The sequence below is a fragment of the Pongo abelii genome, chromosome 1 (assembly GCF_028885655.2).
Source record: "Pongo abelii isolate AG06213 chromosome 1, NHGRI_mPonAbe1-v2.0_pri, whole genome shotgun sequence".
NCBI lineage: Eukaryota > Metazoa > Chordata > Mammalia > Primates > Hominidae > Pongo > Pongo abelii.
In genome coordinates, this window is record NC_071985.2 from 41868935 (window position 1) to 41891963 (window position 23029).

Here is a 23029-nt window from a genome sequence, read left to right on the forward strand (position 1 = left end):
TGTTCCAGGGCTGAGGGAACAGCAAGCACAGATGCCCCAAAGTGGCAGAGTTTTGTCTGTCTGATGAGAAGAAAAGCCTTCCCTCCCTCCAGTCATTTGTTAAATGCCGTCAGAAAATTATACTCCTTTCCTCCAGAACACTTCCCTGGTTAACATATTTGTTACTATTATGTTTTGGTTAACGTCTGCCACTCCCAATACATTTTAGCAAATATCTATTGATTGCCTACTGTATTCCCGGCGCTAAGCACTTAACAATGAGCAAAACAAAGTCCCTGCTTATCTTCCTGCATGTACATGTGTGTAAACAAATAGTAAAAAAAGGATAAAGAAAATAGGAATTGTCTGTTATTACCTACCAGTGTAACAGCACCAGACATACAAGACCCATATTCGTTGAATGAATGTTCCTAAGAAAAGAAATGCAGCGTACAAACTGTATATGGAATAGGATCCTAAATATAATTTGGACATAGACACACATGAAGCACAATAAAGTCAGAAGGAAATATACCAAAATATTAAAAACAGTTGTCCTTTTATTTTGTTCGTTTTGCACAATAAGCCTGTATTTAAGCATGTATTTTTTGGCTTTTTTTTTTTTTTTGAGACAGGGTCTCGCTCTGTCATCCAGGCTGGAGTGCAGTGGCATGATCACAGCTCACTGCAGTCTTCTCCTCCTGGGCTCAAGCGATCTTCCCACCTCAGCCTCTGGAGTAGTTGGGACCACGGGCGTACACCACCATGCCCATCTAATTTTTTTATTTTTTGTAGACATGGGGTTTTGACATGTTGTCCAGGCTGATCTTGAACTCCTGGGCTTAAGCAATCACCCAACTTGGGCCTCCCAAAGTGCTGGAATCACAGGTGTGAGCCACTGGGCCTGGCCTAGCATGCCATTTTTTAAAATATTGATTCCATTCAATGAAATACAAAACATTGGGATAGGACTTAAGCTTCAGTTTATGAGCTGTAGGGGAAAACCAGATTAACATTATCTGCCTTCTTTGTTAGGATACTAATTTCTCACTAGGTTTGGCTACTATTGCTTTTTAGGTTGCTTCACATCTCTCAAATATGACTCAAACTAATGAAAAGAAGGAAAACAATGTCAAAAAGCCACTAGGCAATGGAATCAGATACTGTCTATATTGGTTGGGAACAGGAAGATGACTCGATGGCCCACCCACCCCCCAGAAAAGCAGCCACTTAAAATTCAAGACCAATACGATCTCAGGCAACACGGACACTGTTCACAGAAGGCACTAAAAGCATGGTGGGCCCTTACCACCTCTCTAACCCCAGGCACTGAGAGCCTGCTCTCACTCAACATGCCCTCCCTAGCCCCAGAGTCCGCGCTCGCTCCATTCAAAGCAAACAGTGAGCTGTCTTGCCCACAGTGAACTCCGCACACAGGCCACTTGCGCACAGCACGCTCCCAGCAACACCTGGCCAGGCCCCTGCTCGCCCAGCTCAGCCCAGGCCAGCCCAGCCCATGGGGCATAGCCGACGCACTGCAACCCTTACCGCGGGTACTGTCCAAGCCCTAATGAACACCCTGCTCACCAAGGCGCCAAGGGAACACAGGGCAAACTCTCACCACCCGCACAGCACGGGCCCTAGCAACACTCCCACGCACCTGTGCACTCCAAAGCAAGCCCTCACCTGGTGCGCCCAGTCCGCCCTCCCCTTGCTGACTGGGCTCAATCCCGAAAACACGATTCACGCTTCTTTTGGGAACGCAGCCAGACCCTGCGTAAATGTCGGCCGCGCACACCACGCCACCAAACAAGCTTCACCTCGGGCTCTGCGTGGTTCCCGCATCCCCCGCCACATACCCCCGGGATCTGAGCACGGCACGCCTCGGAGAACCCTGGCCTCGCTCTCTATCCCAAGCAGGCACGACGGGCAGTGAGCTTCGCCCCGCGCCTCCTGCCCGACTGACTGAGCAGAGCTCTAGCCTCGCCGCGGACGCGCGAATCCACCCCGGGGTCCTACCGGAGAAGGAGGACAGCAGCAACACCAGGGCCGCCAGAAGCAACCCGGGAAAGCGCCGGGAAGGAAAGGGACGCTCCAGACGGACGGGAGGCGCCATGCGCGGCGCGGGAGACCCCGTAATTTATCCGGAGGTGAGCAGAGAAACCGAGAGCCAGCCGAGCAGGGAAGTCCCTTCTGAGTCCGGTTACTGGACACAACAATCCCCAAACTCACAGTTTCCAGGGCCGCATGACAGATGGGCGTGGCCTGGGCGCTTAGGGTGAAATTGAGTCTTAGCGCCGGGGCGGCTGGGGCCAGTCGACGGGCCGCGGGGCGGGGCCTCGGCGCGCAGGGACAGCCCGTTGGCCTTCGAGGAGACAGGGCATGTCCAGAGCCCTTGCCGGGGGTTACCGTGGGCTAGCACCCGTCAGGGTTAGTTTTATCCTGGGGCACTGCAGGCTGTCAGGACTGCCTGGGTCCTTACTTGGTATTTGGCATTAGTCAGTCATTATTGGGAACAATATTTGAGTTTTTCTTGCTTGAATGCCTGCTACTGAATCGTCTCGGCGCCGTCTTGTTTTCACGGTCTCAAAGGTTTGGCTTCTGCACTCCCAGCCCCTAAGATAATTTGCCCTTTGCTCCCCTCCCTGGAGAGGACCCGTCAGAATCTAAATTATTAAGCAACACCAGGCCGTTAGCATATTGAGATTCTATGGGGCCCTTGCCCTTGAGGAACTAAATGTTTTATTGAAGAAGAAATATACATGCATGAACAATGTAAGGACAAGGGTGTCCTAAGTGCCAAATTCCTGGAAGCAATAAATGCAGGAGGATAGGGATGGGTAGAAATTGTTAGGCGAAGTGGATAAGGGGGAGAACTTTTCTGGTGAAACAATCTCAGGAACAATGCTGGAAAATTAAGAATGAGCAGGATTGATTTGTAGGGTTCTGAGTAAGCCAGTATGACTGGTAAAAGGAAAAAAAAAGGGAACATGACTGGCATTACAAGAGCAAACAAAAAGAGTTGACATCTCTTCCCCTCCGATTGGCAAAGAATTGAAACGTCAGCCAATGTGAGTGAACGTGTTGCAGGGGGACCAGCACTCTGTAACATAACTTTTCAGTACGTTAAAAGTCTTAAAGTGGACATGACTTGTGTTAGGCTCTCAGTTCCCAGAGAAATCATCAGAGCTGTGATCAAAGATTTATAATTGTTGAAAAAAATGTAAACCCTAAGTGTCTAGCAAAAGTAATAAGGAATTTCTGGTAGTTACCTTTGTGTGATGGAATTCTATGCAGCAAGTATTGCAAAATAATACCAAATATAAGAAACTATGATATCATTGTAAGTGGAAAAAGCAGAGTCCAAATTGGCATGTGCCTTTTGGCAGTACTTTTATTAAAACAAAAGTGCTATATATATATATATAAACTAATTTGAAACACAACAAAATTAACAGTGGTTGATAAGATTATAGATATTTCACTTTCCTTGTGCTTTTCAGTTTTCTTTTTCTATGTTGACCCTGTGTTACATTTAGAATAAGGTAAAGAAAATGTATTTTAAAAATCAAACCTATATATCAATTGTTGTTTTGTTCATAGAATTATGCAAGTAGAACTTGTATTACACAGGGTTTGTATGAGAGGATGGTGAGGAATTGGATGCTTAGTGTATAAACCTAAAATGGGTCTTATGGAATTATAGAGTTTAAATGTATTTAATACAGTTCTATAACTGAGATGTACTGAAGACTTTCTGGGTTCACCAAACCATGGAATTTGCTCTTCCCTAAAATTTTCAAATTTTTGGCAAAGAATACAAGACATTGAGTGTGGTGGTATATCAAATAAACATCTTAGTATCTTGGGTTATAAAATTCAGACACTCTATGACAGTAATTAAAGGAGGTATAATTAAGGGAATAGTAAATAGGAAACTCAATAAGGGGAAATTATTATTCCTGTTAATGTATGGTGTGAAAGAGCGATATGACAGACATGTTCTGTGACTCAATGCCAGCACTTATTTGTGAAAGCAGATAGTCTATTTATTTTTATCCACAACAGTAGATATTTAAAATTCTCCATTTATTTTCAGGCTTGGAAGAAAGATACCTTTTTCTCATAAGAAAAATTATTATAAAGAATAGAAGAAAAAATATGGCTAGTGTTTGATTTCCTAGTTTCAGGTGTCAGATTAGATTCAAAGATCGGTATTTTATTGAAACTTTCTTTCAATCAGTAAAAGTTCTATCCCTGGGGTTAATCAAGCCATTCTTAATATACTCGAGGACTTTCACATTAAATTTATAAAACAAATTTTTATTTGAGTTAACTGAAGCTTCATTTGAATGGTTCTGAGCCTTGTTTCCTATTTTTTGGGATAAATTCCATAAGTCAGGGTTAGAGTTTTCTTCTAACATCTCCAGTGCCAAAATCTGTAGTAAGTGTACAATGAATAGCTGGTAAATATTGGATGAAATAAATGCTTCTTGTGGTCAAGTGCATTTAACATATCTCTGCCAGTTCTCCTCCAGCATGAATTTATTAAATGTCCAGAAAGTTCTGAGAAATTTTGATTTAAATAATTTTAGACCCTAGGAAACAAATCGAGATCGGTCTGTAAAAGGGATGAGCTACAACTGTCTGCACAGCAAACTTTCCTAAATCAGGTGTTGCAAGCTTACTTGTGAAGTGGAGCTGTGGTCTATCCCTTAGCCTTGAGGTCATTTTAGTGACTGAGTTCAATGTCGACAATGAACTTCCTGAGGCCTTAACAGCGGTAGAACTTGAAGCCAAAGCTTTGAATGAAGTTGATTTAGGAGATTAATGTTTCCTCCAACTCCCCCTAAAGATTTTGTCAAACTGCCACAGAGAAGAAAAAGAAAGAATGAGGATATGTGTGTTTGTGGACCAGGTTTAGAACAATGGGATCTCCTTTAAGGGGCTTATGAAGGGCAGTATGGGTGGAGGCTGGTGTGCAGGGATGTCATTAAACTGTGGCCAACTCTTTTAAAATTTGATGTTAGGGCTGGGCGCGGTGGCTTATGCCTGTAATCCCAGCACTTTGGGAGGCTGAGGTGGGCGGATCACGAGGTCAGGAGATCTAGACCATCCTGGCCAACATGGTGAAACCCCGTCTCTACTAAAATACAAAAAATTAGCTGGGCGTGGTGGTGCACACCTGTAGTCCCAGCTACTCAGGAGGCTGAGGCAGGGGAATTGCTTGAACCTGGGAGGCGGAGGTTGCAGTGAGTCAAGATCGCGCCACTGCACTCCAGCCTGGTGACAGAGCAAGACTTCATCGCAAAAAAAAAAAAAAAAAAAAAAAAAAAAAAAAAAAAAAAGAACCATGTTAGATGGTTCTTTGCCTCCTAATTAGTATACTCTATTTACATTATGCTTTTCAGGAGCAAGTGTAGCAGCATGAATGGGCCTCTATTTACACCTGCTAAGCAGCTGCCAGCCAACTGACCTTTATGTTTAGCTGTGTCTGATTTTCTTTCCTGTTACCATCAAGAGCATGTCTGTGGCATTACATATCAACACAGGGATTATGAAAACAATCAGGTACAGAACTATATTCCATAAGTAGATTTGCAAAATAAAGTATTTTATTCCTTTCTCATTTAATGGTAGAGACAGAAAATTTCATTTAAGCATCATAAACTTCATACTACACACTTAAGTGTGACAAAAAAGCAAACAAAACAAAGAATGTTGGGACTAGCAATAGCTTCAGAGTGCAATTGGTGTCCAGCCGCTGCTTTTCAGATGAAAATGTAAGGTCGCAGGTTAGCAGAATTGCTTAATAATACAAGTTAGGCAATATAGTATTTTACTCATATTAGTATATACAGTATTTCTCATTATAACTGATGTAATAGAAAAAACCCTTTTGGCTTTCTTGCAATTAAAAAGTGACAGGTGAGGTTGCAGTAAGCCTAGATAGCACCACTGCACTCCAGCCTGGGTTACAGAGCAAGATCCTGTCTCCAAAACAAAACAAAACAAATCAAAAGTCACAGGCATTGCATATTTATTAATCACATTGCTCATTGCCCTACTCCATTCTGGAAAAAAAAAAAAACACAGGATTTTTTTTTCTTGTAATGGGAAATTTTAATTCTAAAAAGGCCAGCTCCCAATCACTTAGTTTCTAGTCCTCCTTTAAAAGTTACTTCTTCAAAATCCCAAGAAATAAAAGAGATTTGCTGAGATCCAACTAAGCAAAAGTTCTATCAAGGATCTTTACATATACTCACCACCTACTTGCTCGCCTTTCTTTCTTGGTGACCTAGCTGTATGTCCTTTGCCCATTTTTGTTGGGTGGAGAGAAGTTTGGTTTTTAATTTTTAAGTACTCTCTAAATAATAAAGCAATTAGCTTTTGTGATGTAAGTTGCATTTTTTTTCTTGCAATTTATCAGTTGATTTTTCTTAAGCTGGTTTTTTTTCCTTCTCTTCCATGATTTTAAATTGAAATTCAGGTTCATGTCTATCTCACTCCTTATATTGCTGTCAAAGTAAATGTGGCAAAATTCACCTTTAAAGCAACTATTAAACAGAATTACATAGAAATGAGCATTAGTCATATATAAAGCTATTATTAAATATCCAGAAATATTCTGATGTTTTCTAGAGGTCATTAGCATGGCCCATAATATCATAACACATTTTTGTTCTCTAAAGATGTGGTCTGGTTAAAGAACACAAGGTCACTTATTTTAAAAATATCAGAACATATTTATTATTTTGATACATTTTTTAAAAGTTGTGTTTTAAAAAGTTAATTTAGTATATTCTGAATGCATACAAAAGTAAGCTAGTACTTTTATAATAACAATTATTCTTTCATTTCAATTTTTATTATGTTTTTTATATAGAACATAGCACAAAGTGCTTTTGAATTAAAGTTTAGAAAATATCGAAAGCGGCCGGGCGCGGTGGCTCACGCCTGTAATCCCAGCACTTTGGGGGGCAGAGGCGGGCGGATCACGAGGTCAGGAGTTCGAGACCATCCTGGCTAACATAGTGAAACCCCGTCTCTACTAAAAATACAAAAAAAGTAGCTGGGCGTGTTGGCAGGTGCCTGTAGTCCCAGCTACTCAGGAGGCTGAGGCAGGAGAATGGTGTGAACCCGTGAGGCGGAGCTTGCAGTGAGCCGAGATCATGCCACTGCACTCCAGCCTGGGAGACAGAGCCAGACTCCATCTCAAAAAAAAAAAAAAAAGAAAGAAAATATCGAAAGCTTATTTTCCAAATATTTCTCTTGAGTAGTCTTAACCACTCTTCCCATGATCATTTCATGCCTTTCTAGTAAATTAATTTTTCTCCCTAGAGAAAGTAAAAACTGATATAGCGTATATTTCACTCTAAACTGTTTAAAATGCTAGGGTTCTGCTCTATAAAATAAAAGGAAACTAACAGGGAAAAAGTACATATGTAAAAAAACACATATGTGAAAGAAGATAGGCAGAAAATGAATCAAAATATTAGGAGTGGTTACCAGTAGGTAGCATAATTATAAGTGACTTATTTTTCATAACTTTCTGCATTTTCCAAGCTCTCCTTACTGAGCACATTCCATATTACAAATATTTTAAAAAAGAACAATGACCACCTTACAAACCAGAAATTCCAGGCAACACCTTATTCCTTTAAGTAATCCAAACTATTTTCTATCTCCTAAATGCCGTCTTTTCCCCTGACTAGATACTGTGTGCGTTTAGCATGAGGCAGAAGAGTGGGGGTTTCATAGTGACACACACAAAGAGGGAGGCGCTTTGCTAGGTACTGGGGAAGTGGCAGCATCTTCAAGTGCACATGTCTGCATCTCTGTGAAGTCACTTCAAAGACTTTATGAAGCTCAGATTTGATTCTGTTGAAATCAATTGGCTCCTTTCCAACCAAAATTGTATTCGAGATGTTCTTCAGCTGTATAGTACTTTGTCAAGGAAGGACCCTGAAATAACAGGATGTTTTCATTTAATTAACAGCATGGTAGACAACTGAACTACCCAGAATTTACAGGCTGATAAGCTTTGGATATTTTCTAAACTTTATTCCACAATAATGGGAGTTGCTTTAGGAGGACAAGTTAGAACGTTTGGAGGGAAATGTTATAATTGTGGTCAAATTGGTCATCTAAAAAAGAATTGCCCAGTCTCAAATAAAAAAGAGCCACCTGACTTATGTCCAAGATGTAAAAAAGGAAAACATTGGGCTAGTCAATGTCGTTCTAAATTTGATAGAAATGGGCAACCATTGTCGGGAAAATGAGCAAAGGGGCCAGCCTCAGGCCCCACGACAAACTGGGGCATTCCCAATTCAGCCCTTTGTTCCTCAGAGTTTTCAGGGACAACAACCTCCACTGTCCCAAGTGCCTCAGGGAATGAGCCAGTTACCACAATACAACAATCGTCCCCCGCCACAAGCGGCAGTGCAGCTGTAGATTTATGTACTATACAGGCAGTCTCTCTGCTTCCAGGGGAGCCCCCACAAAAAATCCCCACAGGGTATATGGTCCACTGCCTGAGGGGACTGTAGGACTAATCTTAGGTAGATCGAGTCTAAGTCTGAAGGGAGTTCAAATTCATACTGGTGTGGTTGATTCAGACTACAAAGGCGAAATTCAATTGGTTATTAGCTTTTCAATTCCTTGGAGTGCCAGTCCAGTAGACAGGATTGCTCAATTATTACTCCTGCCTTATATTAAGGTTGGAAATAGTGAGATAAAAAGAACAGGAGAGTTTGGAAGCACTGATCCGACAGGAAAGGCTGCATATTGGGCAAGTCGGGTCTCAGAGAACAGACCTGTGTGTAAGGCCATTATTCAAGGAAAACAGTTTGAAGAGTTAGTAGACACTGGAGCAGATGTCTCTATCATTGCTTTAAATCAGTGGCCAAAAAATTGGCCTAAACAAAAGGCTGTTACAGGACTTGTCAGCGTAGGCACACTCTCAGAAGTGTATCAAAGTACTATGATTTTACATTGTTTAGGGCCAGATAATCGAGAAAGTACTTCCCATGTTAAAAAACATTTATTATCTTGTTTTGCTGTAATGGGAGTTCAGAAAAAATCAAAACTGACAATGGACCAGGATACTGTAGTAAAGCTTTCCAAAAATTCTTAAATCAGTGGAAAGTTTCACATATAACAGGAATTCCCTATAATTCCCAAGGATAGGCCATAGTTGAAAGAACTAATAGAACACTCAAAACTCAATTAGTTAAGCAAAAAGAAGGGGGAGACAGTAAGGAATGTACCACTCCTCAGATGCAACTTAATCTAGCACTCTATACTTTAAATTTTTTAAACATTTATAGAAATCAGACTACTACTTCTGTAGGACAAATTTTACTGGTAAAAAGAACAGCCTACATGAAGGAAAACTGATTTGGTGGAAAGATAATAAAAATAAGACATGGGAAATGGGGAAGGTGGTGACGTGGGGGAGAGGTTTTTCTTGTGTTTCACCAGGAGAAAATCAGCTTCCTGTTTGGATACCCACTAGACATTTGAAGATCTACAATGAACCCATCGGAGATGCAAAGAAAAGTGCCTCCACGGAGATGGAAACACCAGTCACATGGATAGATAATCCTATTGAAGTATATGTTAATGATAGTGTATGGGTACCTGGCCTCACAGATGATCATTGCCCTGCCAAACCTGAGGAAGAAGGGATGATGATAAATATTTCCATTGGGTATCATTATCCTCCTATTTGCCTAGGGAAAGCACCGGGATGTTTAATGCCTGCAGTCCAAAATTGGTTGGTAGAAGTACCTACTGTCAGTCCCATCAGTAGATTCACTTATCACATGGTAAGCGGGATGTCACTCAGGCCACGCGTAAATTATTTACAAGACTTTTCTTATCAAAGATCATTAAAATTTAGACCCAAAGGGAAACCTTGCCCCAGGAAATTCCCAAAGGATCAAAAAATACAGAAGTTTTAGTTTGGGAAGAGTGTGTGGCCAATAGTGCGGTGATATTACAAAACAGTGAATTCGGAACTATTATAGATTGAGCACCTCAAGGTCAATTCTACCACAATTGCACAGGACAAACTCAGTCATGTCCCAGTGCACAAGTGAGTCTAGCTGTTGATAGCGACTTAACAGAAAGTTTACACAAACATAAGCTAAAAAATTACAGTCTTTCTACCCTTGGGAATGGGGAGAAAAAGGAGTCTCTACCCCAAGACCAAAAATAATAAGTCCTGTTTCTGGTCCTGAACATCCAGAATTATGGAGGCTTACTGTGGCCTCATACCGCATTAGAATTTGGTCTGGAAATCAAACTTTAGAAACAAGAGATCGTAAGCTATTTTATACTGTCAACCTAAATTCCAGTCTAACAGTTCCTTTACAAAGCTGTGTAAAGCCCCCTTATATGCTAGTTGTAGGAAATATAGTTATCAAACCAGACTCTCAAACTATAAGCTGTGAAAATTGCAGATTGTTTACTTGCGTTGATTCAACTTTTAATTGGCAACACCGTATTCTGCTGGTGAGAGCAAAAGAAGGCGTATGGATCCCTGTGTCCATGGACCGACCGTGGGAGGCCTCGCCATCCATCCATATTTTGACTGAAGTATTAAAAGGCATTTTAAATAGATCCAAAAGATTCATTTTTACTTTAATTACAGTGATTATGGGATTAATTGCAGTCACAGCTATGGCTGCTGTGGCAGGAGTTGCATTGCACTCTTCTGTTCAGTCAGTAAACTCTGTTAATGATTGGCAAAAAAATTCTACAAGATTGTGGAATTCACAATCTGGTATTGATAAAAAATTGGCAAACCAAATTAATGATCTTAGACAAACTGTCATTTGGATGGGAGACAGGCTCATGAGCTTAGAACATCGTTTCCAGTTACAGTGTGACTGGAATATGTCAGATTTTTGTATTACACCCCAAGTTTATAATGAGTCTGAGCATCACTGGGACATGGTTAGATGCCATCTACAGGGAAGAGAAGATAATCTCACTTTAGACATTTCCAAATTAAAGGAACAAATTTTTGAAACATCAAAAGCCCATTTAAATTTGGTGCCAGGAACTGAGGCAATCGCAGGAGTTGCTGATGGCCTCGCAAATCTTAACCCTGTCACTTGGGTTAAGACCATCGGAAGTACTACGATTATAAATTTCATATTAATCCTTGTGTGCCTGTTTTGTCTGTTGTTAGTCTGCAGGTGTACCCAACAGCTCCAAAGAGACAGCCACCATCGAGAAAGAGCCATGATGATAATGGCGGTTTTGTCGAAAAGAAAAGGGGGAAATGTGGGGAAAAGAAAGATCAGATTGTTACTGTGTCTGTGTAGAAAGAAGTAGACATAGGAGACTCCATTTTGTTCTGTACTAAGAAAAATTCTTCTGCCTTGAGATGCTGTTGATCTGTAACCCCACTCCCAACCCTGTGCTCCCTGAAACATGTGCTGCGTCAACTCAGGGTTAAATGGATTAAGGTCTGTGCAGATGTGCTTTGTTAATCAAATGCTTGAAGGCAGCGTGCTTGTTAAGAGTCATCACCACTACCTAATCTCAAGTACCCAGGGACACAAAACACTGCGGAAGGCCGCAGGAACCTCTGCCTAGGAAATCCAGGTATTGTACAAGGTTTCTCCCCATGTGATAGCCTGAGATATGGCCTCATGGGAAGGGAAAGACCTGACCTTCCCCCAGCCCGACACCCATAAAGGGTCTGTGCTGAGGAAGATTAGTAAAAGAGGAACGAACGCCTCGTTGCTGTTGAGACAAGAGGAAGGCATCTCTCTCCTGCTCATCCCTGGGCAATGGAATGTCTCGGTGTAAAACTCGATTGTATATTCCATCTACTGAGATAGGGGAAAGCCACCTTAGGGCTGGAGGTGGGACATGCGGGCAGCAATACTGCTCTTTAAGGCATTGAGATGTTTATGTGTATACATATCTAAAGCACAGCACTTAATTCTTTACCTTGTTTATGATGCTGAGACCTTTGTTCACGTGTTTACCTGCTGAACTTCTCTCCACTATTATCCTATGACCCTGCCACATCCCCCTCTCCAAGAAACATCCAATAATGATCAATAAATACTAAGGAACTCAGAGGCCGGTGGATCCTCCGTATGCTGAACGCCGGTCCCCTGGGCCCCCTTTTTTCTTTCTTTATACTTTGTCTCTGTGTCTCTTTCTTTTCCAAGTCTCTAGTTCCACCTAACGAGAAACACCCACAGGTGTGGAGGGTCAACCCACTCCTTCAGCATTCCATATAAATTACACGGTCATTAGAAGTGTTTATTGCCCTCTGTGATGGCTGCTATGTAGGACATAGAAATTATGGCATAAATGGAGACATTAGTAGAAAAGAGAGAGATTAATGATTAACTTGACCTTTTCCTTTTTTCATTTTGTCCAAAGAAAAAGTGTTCTCAGAGTTGAGCTACTAAATAAAGAGCCTCCTTCCATTCTAGAAAACGTACAGGTCGCCCATAACAGAAGAAATGTTTTTTTGATTCTGTTGTTCTACACCATGGTGGTAGCAGGGGACAGAAATAGGAACTGGTCATCTTGGAGGGGTCAGCTTCAGAAAGCATGTCCTCCTCTTCTACTTACAGTTAAGAATGAGCTGCAGTAGTGGATTTAGTACAAGGTATCCACGTGCTTCCCCAGCCGTGCTGAAGCCTCTCATTTTTTAATGCCAGGAATGGCGTCCTGCTACCAAGGGACAGGCCCTCCAGCTCATCTGTTCCCCGGTTATTACTGCCACCAGATTCCTCATCTTTGTTCTCCTTCCATTTCACAGGACTTCCCAGCATCACCTGTTACCTGTATTCCTCCAAACACTCTCATGTCCAACACACAGCTATGTCTTTGGAGCCTGCCTCTTTACTCCGCCCCAGAACAAGGTGGGCACAAGGTCTTAACGCTTGGCACAGATTCTAACTCACTTCTTGACTAGCATATTTTGCCACAGATGATTCACTTTGTTCCCATGGAACACTGTGGTCAAAATTCCAATCTTAAAAGGGAAAGTTGAAACAAAATTTTTAAGGACTTTATACCTACCGAAAAGTGATCAGTGGTCAGTGTACACAATTTGAGGTGTACTTTGATGTAAGAGTATTCCAAAAAGTTGAGGATAAATGAAATTTTCATAAATTAATTTTGTCAGGCCTCTGAGCCCAAGCCAAGCCATCGCATCCCCTGTGACTTGCACGTATATGCCCAGATGGCCTGAAGTAACTGAAGAATCACAAAAGAAGTGAAAATGCCCTGCCCCGCCTTAACTGATGACATTCCACCACAAAAGAAGTGTAAATGGCCGGTCCTTGCCTTAAGTGATGACATTACCTTGTGAAAGTCCTTTTCCTGGCTCATCCTGGCTCAAAAAGCTCCCCGACTGAGCACCTTGCGACCCCCACTCCTGCCCGCCACAGAACAAACCCCCTTTGACTGTAATTTTCCTTTACCTGCCCAAATCTTATAAAACGGCCCCAACTCTATCTCCCTTCACTGACTCTCTTTTCAGACTCAGCCTGCCTGCACCCAGGTGAAATAAACAGCGATGTTGCTCACACAAAGCCTGTTTGGTGGTCTCTTCACACGGACGCACCTGAAAAATTTCTCAATTGATTAACATGCTCAGTTGATTACTGAACATTTCTCCTTTGATTATACTCAGAGATTGGGGAGATCTTTAAAAAATTGTCTCTATTCATCAGAAGTTAATTTAGCATGGAAAAGAAAACACACATAAGCACAACGTATGGCACATTGTAAGTGGCTAAGAATGTTTGAAGAATAAGCAACTACATGAATGCAATAGAGTTAACACGCAAAAAACAACACATGAAATGTCAATTGTTATAGGTTATGTACAGTTATAATGATGGGAGAAATGTTTGTCATTTGGTAAAAAAAGCAGGATTCAATATTGCGCAATCAATATAATCTCAAGGTGTATATGCAAATGTACAATAATATGCAAAGAAGCTTAAGAATACTACCAGATAGAGATTATTGCAGGTAATTTTTATATTTTTTATATTTTCCCCTATTTCTTGTTTTTAATAATGATGAGATATTACTGTTAAAATAAATTAGTTTATTTTTTAAATGGTGTAGTCAGGAAATGTGAGTTTCAAAGAGAGACATCATTTTGGACTAGAGTTGTTTGGGAGAGCATCTCGGTTGATTGAATTCAGAGCTGGAGCTGGGTTCAGGGAATTTAGATAGAAAGAAAGGTGGAAAAGTGTTTTAGGCAGGTAATCTGACAGGAATGAGGCTAAATCAAATAATTTATCATTGTGGAATATTTTTAAAACGAACTCTTGTAAAAATGGTTGTTGTTCTTCCAGTCTGCTGTTATTTCGTCTGTTTGTAAATGAGTGGCCACACAGCTGGCCCTGAATCAGTTCTGCCTGACTTTTCCCCCATAGCACTCTGATAGTAAAGGAAAATGAATGCCTCACACAAGAACTTTGGAGACATAGCCTAAAGCATCCCTGAAAGCACAATATTTTCTGTCTTAGTTTATCTTTTTTTTTTTTTTTTTTGAGACGGAGTCTCGCTCTGTCGCCCAGGCTGGAGTGCAGTGGCGCGATCTCGGCTCACTGCAAGCTCCGCCTCCCGGGCTCACGCCATTCTCCTGCCTCAGCCTCCCGAGTAGCTGGGACTACAGGCGCCCACCACCACGCCCGGCTAATTTTTTTTTTTTTTTTTTTTGTATATTTAGTAGAGACGGGGTTTCACCGTGTTAGCCAGAATGGCCTCGATCTCCTGACTCATGATCTACCCGCCTTGGCCTCCCAAAGTGCTGGGATTACAGGCGTGAGCCACTGCGCCCAGCAGTCTTATTTTATCTTAAACTTCCTGCATTATTTATTTGTCTTTTGCTCCCTTATAAATGTGTTTGTGTTCATGTTGAAATAACGCAATTTTTATTTGAACTATTGGAGTAACATTAGAAAAATATATTCTCTAGGAAACCATGCCATTTTCATCTTATGATTTTTATATCCCCTTGGTATATTACCATTAGCCATGTATCCCCCAGTGTATACAAATGCCCATTTGAGAAGGATCAGGCCAGATAAACATTAAAGCTTCAAAAAGTAAAATATCAATTCTGAATTTTAAAAAAACAATGCATATTTCATTTGTTTTCATAAACAGTAATGACAAATAAGCTAGAAGCAAAGCAACTAGGAAGACAGATAATAAACAGGGCATTGCAAATTCATTTCTATTATAGGAGAAAATAGGACATAATCTGTAATTTTTTGTTTAGAAAAGTTTGAATTGCTTCTACTTATATTTTGGTTAACTATAAAATAGCTTTTCCACTTCCTTTCCTTTTCCTGGGGCCCCTTCTACTGTCCTCTTTGAATTTAGGATTTCTGATATATGTAGGTGTAACGTGCCAAGTTTAGATTAATGCACATGTATATGAGAAAGAAGTAGGACATAAAGAAAGGAAATTTAGTAATGATTGTGGTGCTTTTGCTTCTGCTTTCTACAGGACTGGCCTAATTCTGTTCTAGGGCATATGGTGATCTTATTCCTGAAAATGTCCCGAACACCTATGGGTAGGACATTTTAGGATTCTTGGGCATAGCCAAAGTAAGCCAGAGCCAAATAAATTGCTCTGAATGTTAAAGAAAAATGGAGTTTTGAATTTGCAAGGAGCCCGAGAGTCTGAATGCCTGTATTTACTGCATACCCTGAGAATGCAGTAAAGATTTGAACAAAAGAGAGGAGTATCCAATGAGAGAGAGGCCTGAGAAGAGGATGGAAAGCCCAGGTTAAAAGGGGAACTAGCCAGTGAGAAATTTCTCATAGTATGATATAGTTCAGGGGTTAGCAAAGTCTTCCACTAAAGGGCCAGATAGTAAATACTTTTGGCTTTTGGGGTCTCTGTTGCAACTACTCAGCTCTGCTGTTGTAGTATAAAAGGGAGCCAGAGACAGTAGACAAACGATTGGGTGTGGCTGTGCCCCAGTAAAACTTTATTTACAAAAACAAGTGGCCAACTGGATTTGGCTCACAGATGGTAGTTTTCAGGTCCCTGGTGTACTAGTTACTTTTCAGATCAGTGATTTCTAATATTGATATATACCACTTTTGATAATGGTATAATTTCCCTTTTCACCCCAAATCTTTAGCAATGTGTACTACACAACAGCTTGTAGTAAGCCTGCTTTGAATAGGTAGAATGAAAGGTTAGGTATTTAATAAGCCCAAGGGAATGAGGACCAAAAGAAGGAGCAGTCAAAGAGGCCAAATGAAGTAGAGAATTCAATGGAAGTCAGAAATCAAGGGGTTGGAGGCTGGGGAGGTAAAGCGAAAGTCTCCAGAGGACATTAAAGTGACTCTGTGCATTTAAGGGAAGCTGGAAGACTTGGAGGTACAAGCAGGCAGCAAATTCTTGGGTTCCACAAGAAAAAGAAAAGCATACTACTTCTCAAAGTTTCATAGCATAAATACAGGAAATTATAGGAATGCTTTGAAAAAGTAGTGACTGTGACTGCACTGACTTAGAGTCATCACCCCAAATCAGTGGAAATGACAATAAAAATCCAATAAAAAAAGGAAGTTTCCAGCTCCTGAAGTATTTTCTAAATTCTTTGGTATCAATGACCTACCTAGTGCAATATCATATTCAAGTCCTGTTTCCATTTTTGATATGTGAGTTGTTGAAAACATTTTGAATTCAGTATGTGTATAGGTACCTGCTATTTTCTTCATTTGTTTGCAGAGTTCGGGGATGAATGCTGCTGCCTCCTTGAGAATGTAAATGGATAGCCACTTCTTTAGGTTTTTCATGTGCATTATTGCTAATCGGCAGAGGAAAAAAATAGAAAAAGTGTCTTAATCGTTTAAGTATCTGTTTTGAAAGAAATTAGTAATTTGCATTTTGAAATTTAAGGTATTATTTGCCTTAAGTTCCTGATACCTTTGCAAGATGTCTGAAAGGAAAATCGTAACCAAATCTCATCTTTTAATACTAAGCAAAAACTTAGATTAGAAAATAATACTAAAATCATCCTATATTTTCTGTCAGAATACTCTAAATTTTTTATAGGCAGATGTCCATGCCTTAACACATTTAACTATTTCTGACATAATTTTGATTAGTAAATAGGATTTACATCGAGATTTTGACACTTAAGCTGCACAACATGAATCACTTTGCACTGCAATGTTACACGAGGCTTCCTTTTTCTCCTATAGTGAAGATATACGTTCTGTTTTCTGTACAAGAAGTACCCACAGTTAGGGGAGCAGCGGTAGCTGTCATGAAGGTATTTAAGAACTAACAGTAAAAAGAAATATTTACTCACTTTTTAATATCAGTAATAACAATCATGTGTAAATAATAGCTAACATTTTCTGACATGCATCATAAATGAGGCACTATGTTAAGTAAGGTAGGAACTATTATTATCTCCATTTCACAGGCAAGGAAAATGAAATTTACTGAGGATAAGTATCTCGCTCAGGGTCTCATAGAGAGTGAGTGACTGTGAACACAGGCCTTAGCGGTTGCAAAGCCCTCACCCTCACTTGGTATGGTACACTGCCTCTTTGGGGGTTAATAAACACTTCATCTTTTATCAATGAAATGATAAAACAGTACCAGTACCTGGAGATTTTATGTATGAGTTGGTATTAGGGATTTTAGAATGGAAGCTTGAAGTTAACTCACTTCAAAACGTACCACTGTTTCCTCATCACTCAGTTATTCTTTACCCTCTTATGGAAATTAGAATGACAGCATCACTTGAGAAAAAGAGGCAGACTGCTTCAGGGGGCAGAGTTTTCACAGGACAGGGAAGGCACACTTGAGATCCATGGATGAGGAAGAGTGGAGGGGTATATAGCCAGGTGGTATGACCTTCCAAGGAGTGGTGATTAAGTGGTAAGATGAGTAGTGTTCTGAAGGTGGTCTTGGGTGTTGACTGGTACATGGGGTTTTGGAGAATATGATCTCGGTGAGTATATGTTGAATGAAGAGCTATCTGGTTAGTTACTGGTGGTTAATGTGAACATAGGAAAATTCAGGGAGGCTTCACAGAGGATGGCCTTAAGTATTTTATCATTCCAAGCATCACAACAATGGAAACTTTGAAATTTTGACTGTGGACAAGGCTGTTTTGTGTAGAAATGGGAGTGGGTACGAGGCAGTAACAAGAGGCAATAATGGGCTCTGAATGAAGAACTTCTAACCAGTATTATTTCTCAGTGATGAGTGCATGACCTATCTTATGACCTATCTTATTTAACATTATCACAAATTATTGTTGTAAATACACAGTGAAATATCAAAATGTGCAGGCAGCATATTTTTAACTAGTGAAATAACAAGGCAGTGAGATTAAATCACGGGAAGAACTTGCCAAGTCTGTGTGAAACACCAGGAAATCTCAATATGGAAAGATACCCTTAAAGAAATACCTTAATTTTTCATAGCCTAATAACTCAGAATAAAGAGTAAAAAAAAGGAGAGATTGCATACTGTTCTCTAGAAAGATACTAGTTCAATATACCAGAGTAGCTAAAACAAACTCAGTAAAATATAGGAGAAAAAGAATATTGAAAGAAAAAAGGAAAATACTTTAGGTTTGTACTATATACAGTTCTGGATACTGAATTTCAGTAATATAGAGTCAGATTCAGAAATGGCAAATAACATTGTCAAAATAATAGCACAAAGAGTTCAAGATTTCCAGTTAAATATTCTGGACTAAAGGCCTAATTCCTAACAACTTCCTACTGGCTTTAAACAAGCCACTGAATTTCTTTGAACCTAGAGTGTTTTATGCTTTGGGATAACAATATGATTGGGCCTACCTACCTCACAGAGTTGCTTTGAGGACCAAAGAAGATAATAAATGGTAAATAAACCTATAAATAAACATGTTAACTCTTTTTGTAAATACATTAACCATTGCTACTCTTATTATTAATTTTGACTTCTGTACAAGTAGAGATTAAAAAATCATTAAATAAAAATTGTTTTGGGTGGATATAGGTGGTCCCTGCTCACAGGGGATCATAGTCCAGGGAGCAGGGATGGTGAGGAGTATAGCAGAGACCAAGAAGGCAAGAGATAGTGGTAATAGCGAGTGGAAAGGCCAAGCTGGAGAGCACAGAGGAAATGGGCAGAGTAACTAGGTATTCTTAATCAGAGAAAGCTGAGGATTGAGAAGGCACATGAAATCAAGTGTGATACCGTTTAAGCATATGTGCTTACCAAATGCAGTGTTGGTACGATGGACTGAATGTTTGTATCTTTCCAAATTTATATGTTGAAAATTTATAGGATCTAATTACTATAGGATCTCAAAGGTGAGACCTTTGAGAAGTAATTAGATCATGAGAGCAGAGCCCTTGTGAATGGGACTAGTGCCCTTAGAAAAGAGACCAGGAGAGCTCCTTCACTCCTTTTCTCTGATTTGAGGACATGGAGAAAAGACTGAAGTCTATTGACTAGAAAGCCAGCCCCACCAGACACTGAATTTGCAGTTGCCTTGATCTTGGACTCTCTACCCACCAGAACTATGAGAAATAAATGCTTGGTTTTTAGAAATGAAATAATGTTTTTTAGGGACAAGTTCTTGCCATATTGCCCAGGCTGGCCTTAAACTCATGGGCTCAAGCAATACTCCTGCCTCAGCCTCCCAAATAGCTGGGACTATAGGCGGGTACCACTGCACCCAGCTTAAATGCTTATTGAATCCACCCAGTCTATGGAGTTTCTGTTATAACTGCCCAACTATATATACCAACAGACTGAGACAGTTGGTATGTTAGAACAAGGAGCAGCCTTGAAACCTGGAGTAAGTTTAGGACAAGTTAAAGATGCACTGTTTAACTTGGTAGAGAATTAATTAGAGCAGAAATTTCCCCTTGTGGTAACACTCTTAGTGGTGTTTAGCTCACTCATTCATTTGATAAATATTTATTGAGACTCTCTTTGTCCCAGGGACAGTTTAGATTGGTTATGTATCCATTGGTGAAGATAGGACAAAAATCCCTGACTTCATGGAGGGAGAGAGAGAATAAACATGGAATGTAATTATTTAATTAATTATAATAAAAGAGAATAAGTCTATGAAAAAAATAAAGCAGGATAAGAGAGACTGGGAATGTGGGGGTGGGATCATGTCATCTTTACTAGGATAATTAAAGTAGACCTACTTGAGGAGCATTTTAAAGAAGGTGAGATCATTTCTGTGTGTGTATTCCTTCTATTTCTGTATCACTTTAGTTTCTTTTCTTGTTTTATTTTATTTTAATTAATTAATTAATTTATTTATTTCAGATAGAGTTTTGCCTTTGTTGCCCAGGCTGGAGTGCAGCAGCACGATCTCAGCTCACTGCAAACTTCGCCTCCTGGGTTCAAGCGATTCTCCTGCCTCAGCCTCCTGAGTAGCTGGGAGTACAGGCATGTGCCACTACACCAGGCTAATTTTTGTACTTTTAGTAGAGACAGGGTTTTGCCATCTTGGCCAGGCTGATCTTGAACTCCTGACCTCAGGTGATCCACCCGCCTCAGCCTCCCAAAGTGCAGGAATTACAGGCCTGAGCCACCACACCCAGCCTCATTTTAGTTTCTTGGTAAGTCTTCAGACTGCTTATGCAGCTACTGAATTGTCTCCAGTGTTTGAGGTAGACGTCAGCCTGCACCTCTCTAGGCCTGGTGTGACTGTGGCTCTCCCATAGAGCAGGCCATCTTGTTCTTCACTATTCTATCTCTGTCAGTCCTTTTTAGCTCCAGGATAAACGGCTTTTCTGACTTGATGACCACTGTGATACTCTCCACTCATATTCTGTATTTCCCACATGGCTTCCTTCTTCTTTGCCATGAGGCCCTTTATGCCCCTGTCTTTCTGTGAGGAAAGCTGGAGCTCCAGATAAGGAATAATCGGCCCTCCTCACATAGCCACAATGACTTAGCTTATTGGCCACACCCACTCAAGGAGGTATGACTGCATGATTAATCAGCCCAACTCCTTCCGAAAGAAGGGACCTCTGCCTTCTGATTATTTAAGTTTATTACTTATTTTTCCCAATTTTAGCTATGTGTTATTTCTAACATGAAAATCAATGGTGTTTTGTTAGAGAAATGCACTCACTATCCTGAAACCACCTTGGCAAAGATTCTGAGAGTGAAAGAAATCTAATATGACTGACTTCATCTTGCTTCTAGCCTCTCAGGTGGGCCAGCTTTGCTCATTCCTGGGTGTAGGCCAAGCTAACCATGAAAGGAATTTAGTTTATAATTTAACTTTGGAGCAAGGATAATAACAGTCTCTTCCTAAAACTAGCTCCCTCCTTGCTCAGGACCTGAAAGCTAGTGAAAGGCCAAGAGATTGGGATTAGGAGAGGGACCTGAACTCTGCTAAAATATAGGCATAGGTTTTATAATCCATTACTGCTCCCAGATTTGTGACTTCCCTAATTGCTCCTATAGATAACATCACTATTGTAGAATGTAAGATTGGTCTTCTGAGATGTTTTTCAGGTTTTTGCATTTGGCAACTGATTGACTCTACCTGGACCTGTGACTCATGACTCAGCTGGTCCTGTGGCCCCCAACCAGAGGTGGACACAGCACATGAGGAACATTTCCCACACCCCCATCCCCAACCAGTCAGTAGTACCGATTCCCTAGCTCCCTTCCTACCAAATGATCTATAAAAACCCTAGCCCCTGTGTTCTTGGTGAGACTGAGTTGAGTGATAACTCCAGTTCTTCCATGTGACTGGCCTTGTGTTAATTCATCTCTTTCTTTACTGCAATATACCATGATCTCAGGGAATTGGTTTTGTCTGTATGACAGGCAGGAAGAACACGTCAGGCAGTTACAATCTCAAGAAGTGAAACAGGTCAAAAATAAAAGTTTAGAAAATGTTTAAAACTTTCCTGGATTACACATATAGAATAGGTTTTAGTGTGGGTTACATAGATGTTTGGGAGGTTTACCTCCCTGACCTTTAAGTCTAACGAGGATCATGATCTTTCTTTCTGCCACATTTCTGGTAGCCACTGGTCAGAGGGAGAATGGTTGTGCCATGGACATTACACTTTAAAAGAATATGAAAAAAATAGGAGGCAGGTTTTACGAGATGGAAAACGTGAAGAAATGCTATATGGTCTCAGGTTGCTTAGACTATACAAGACAATCATTTCTAAAGAAATAATTTTATGAAATGGTTATTGAGTCATGTTTATGCCTGAAGATGATTAATATGAGGAAATGATCTTAAATTATGTAGGTGAAACAAATCAATAGTTAGGCTTGGGAGTCTGACCCTCTAGTTGATTAACAAGGAATGGGCCATAAGTAATGAAGAATGACATGGTTAGAAGGGTGGAGATATTCAAATATCTTCAAGATATTAAAGTATCTTGAATACTTCCAAGAAGAAGAGATAATCATTTCCCCTGTGTGGTTTTAACTAGAGACTGATATAGATACAGAAAATTAGAAGCCCCAACTTCTTTAATTCAGACTTAGTAATTTTTTAAAAAATTAACTCACTGATTATATGGTACTTAATGAGAAACTTTAAGAGAAAAAATGTATTGACACAAGTACTTTGTTAAGGTAAAGTGCCCAGCTACTTACCTTTTCTTTTTGTAATGGAAAAGAACGAAGAATATATGTCAAGCCGTAAAATATAGAGAACATTAGTTAGGAAGGATGGATATTTAAATTTAAATATCTACTAATTCAGTATTTTCCCATGAAATTGAGTTCCTGACTAGGTTGTTTACAGCAAGATCTACTATGACAAACTACTTTTTAAAAAGTATATTGGCATCTTTGTGAAATATCAAAACTTCAATTTCTGTAAAGCTTGCAGGGAATTGCAATTGTTTAGGATATTTGCTATAGAAAACTGTTCACTTAAAAGTTACAAATTCAGTTTTTCTATGGGTATAGAATTTGCTCATCAACCATATAACATTGATATTATTGATTCTGGCCTCATTGAGGTTGTTATAATTCAATCAACCAGTACAAAAGCTGTGTAGGTTCTCC

General features: G+C 40.2%; 1 protein-coding gene across 11 annotated transcripts in view; it reads right to left on the bottom strand.

The window, feature by feature from the left end:
- Positions 1–23029, bottom strand: part of CR1 (complement C3b/C4b receptor 1 (Knops blood group)) — a 203735-nt gene that overhangs the window by 72866 nt on the left and 107840 nt on the right. The window contains exons 38-39 of one of the 11 annotated variants that reach the window (XM_024232557.3): positions 16707–16811; positions 5573–7944 (exon numbers count right to left, since the gene is read on the bottom strand). The exons of 8 other annotated variants lie outside the window; for them this stretch is intronic. In XM_024232557.3, the coding sequence (XP_024088325.1) occupies positions 7932–7944; positions 16707–16811 (118 nt within the window). In that variant the 3' untranslated portion in view covers positions 5573–7931. Of the gene's footprint in view, positions 1–1998; positions 2194–5572; positions 7945–16706; positions 16812–23029 lie in introns of those variants that run through there. 2 more of the 11 variants (XM_054521552.2, XM_054521505.1) reach the window with 2 other exon arrangements.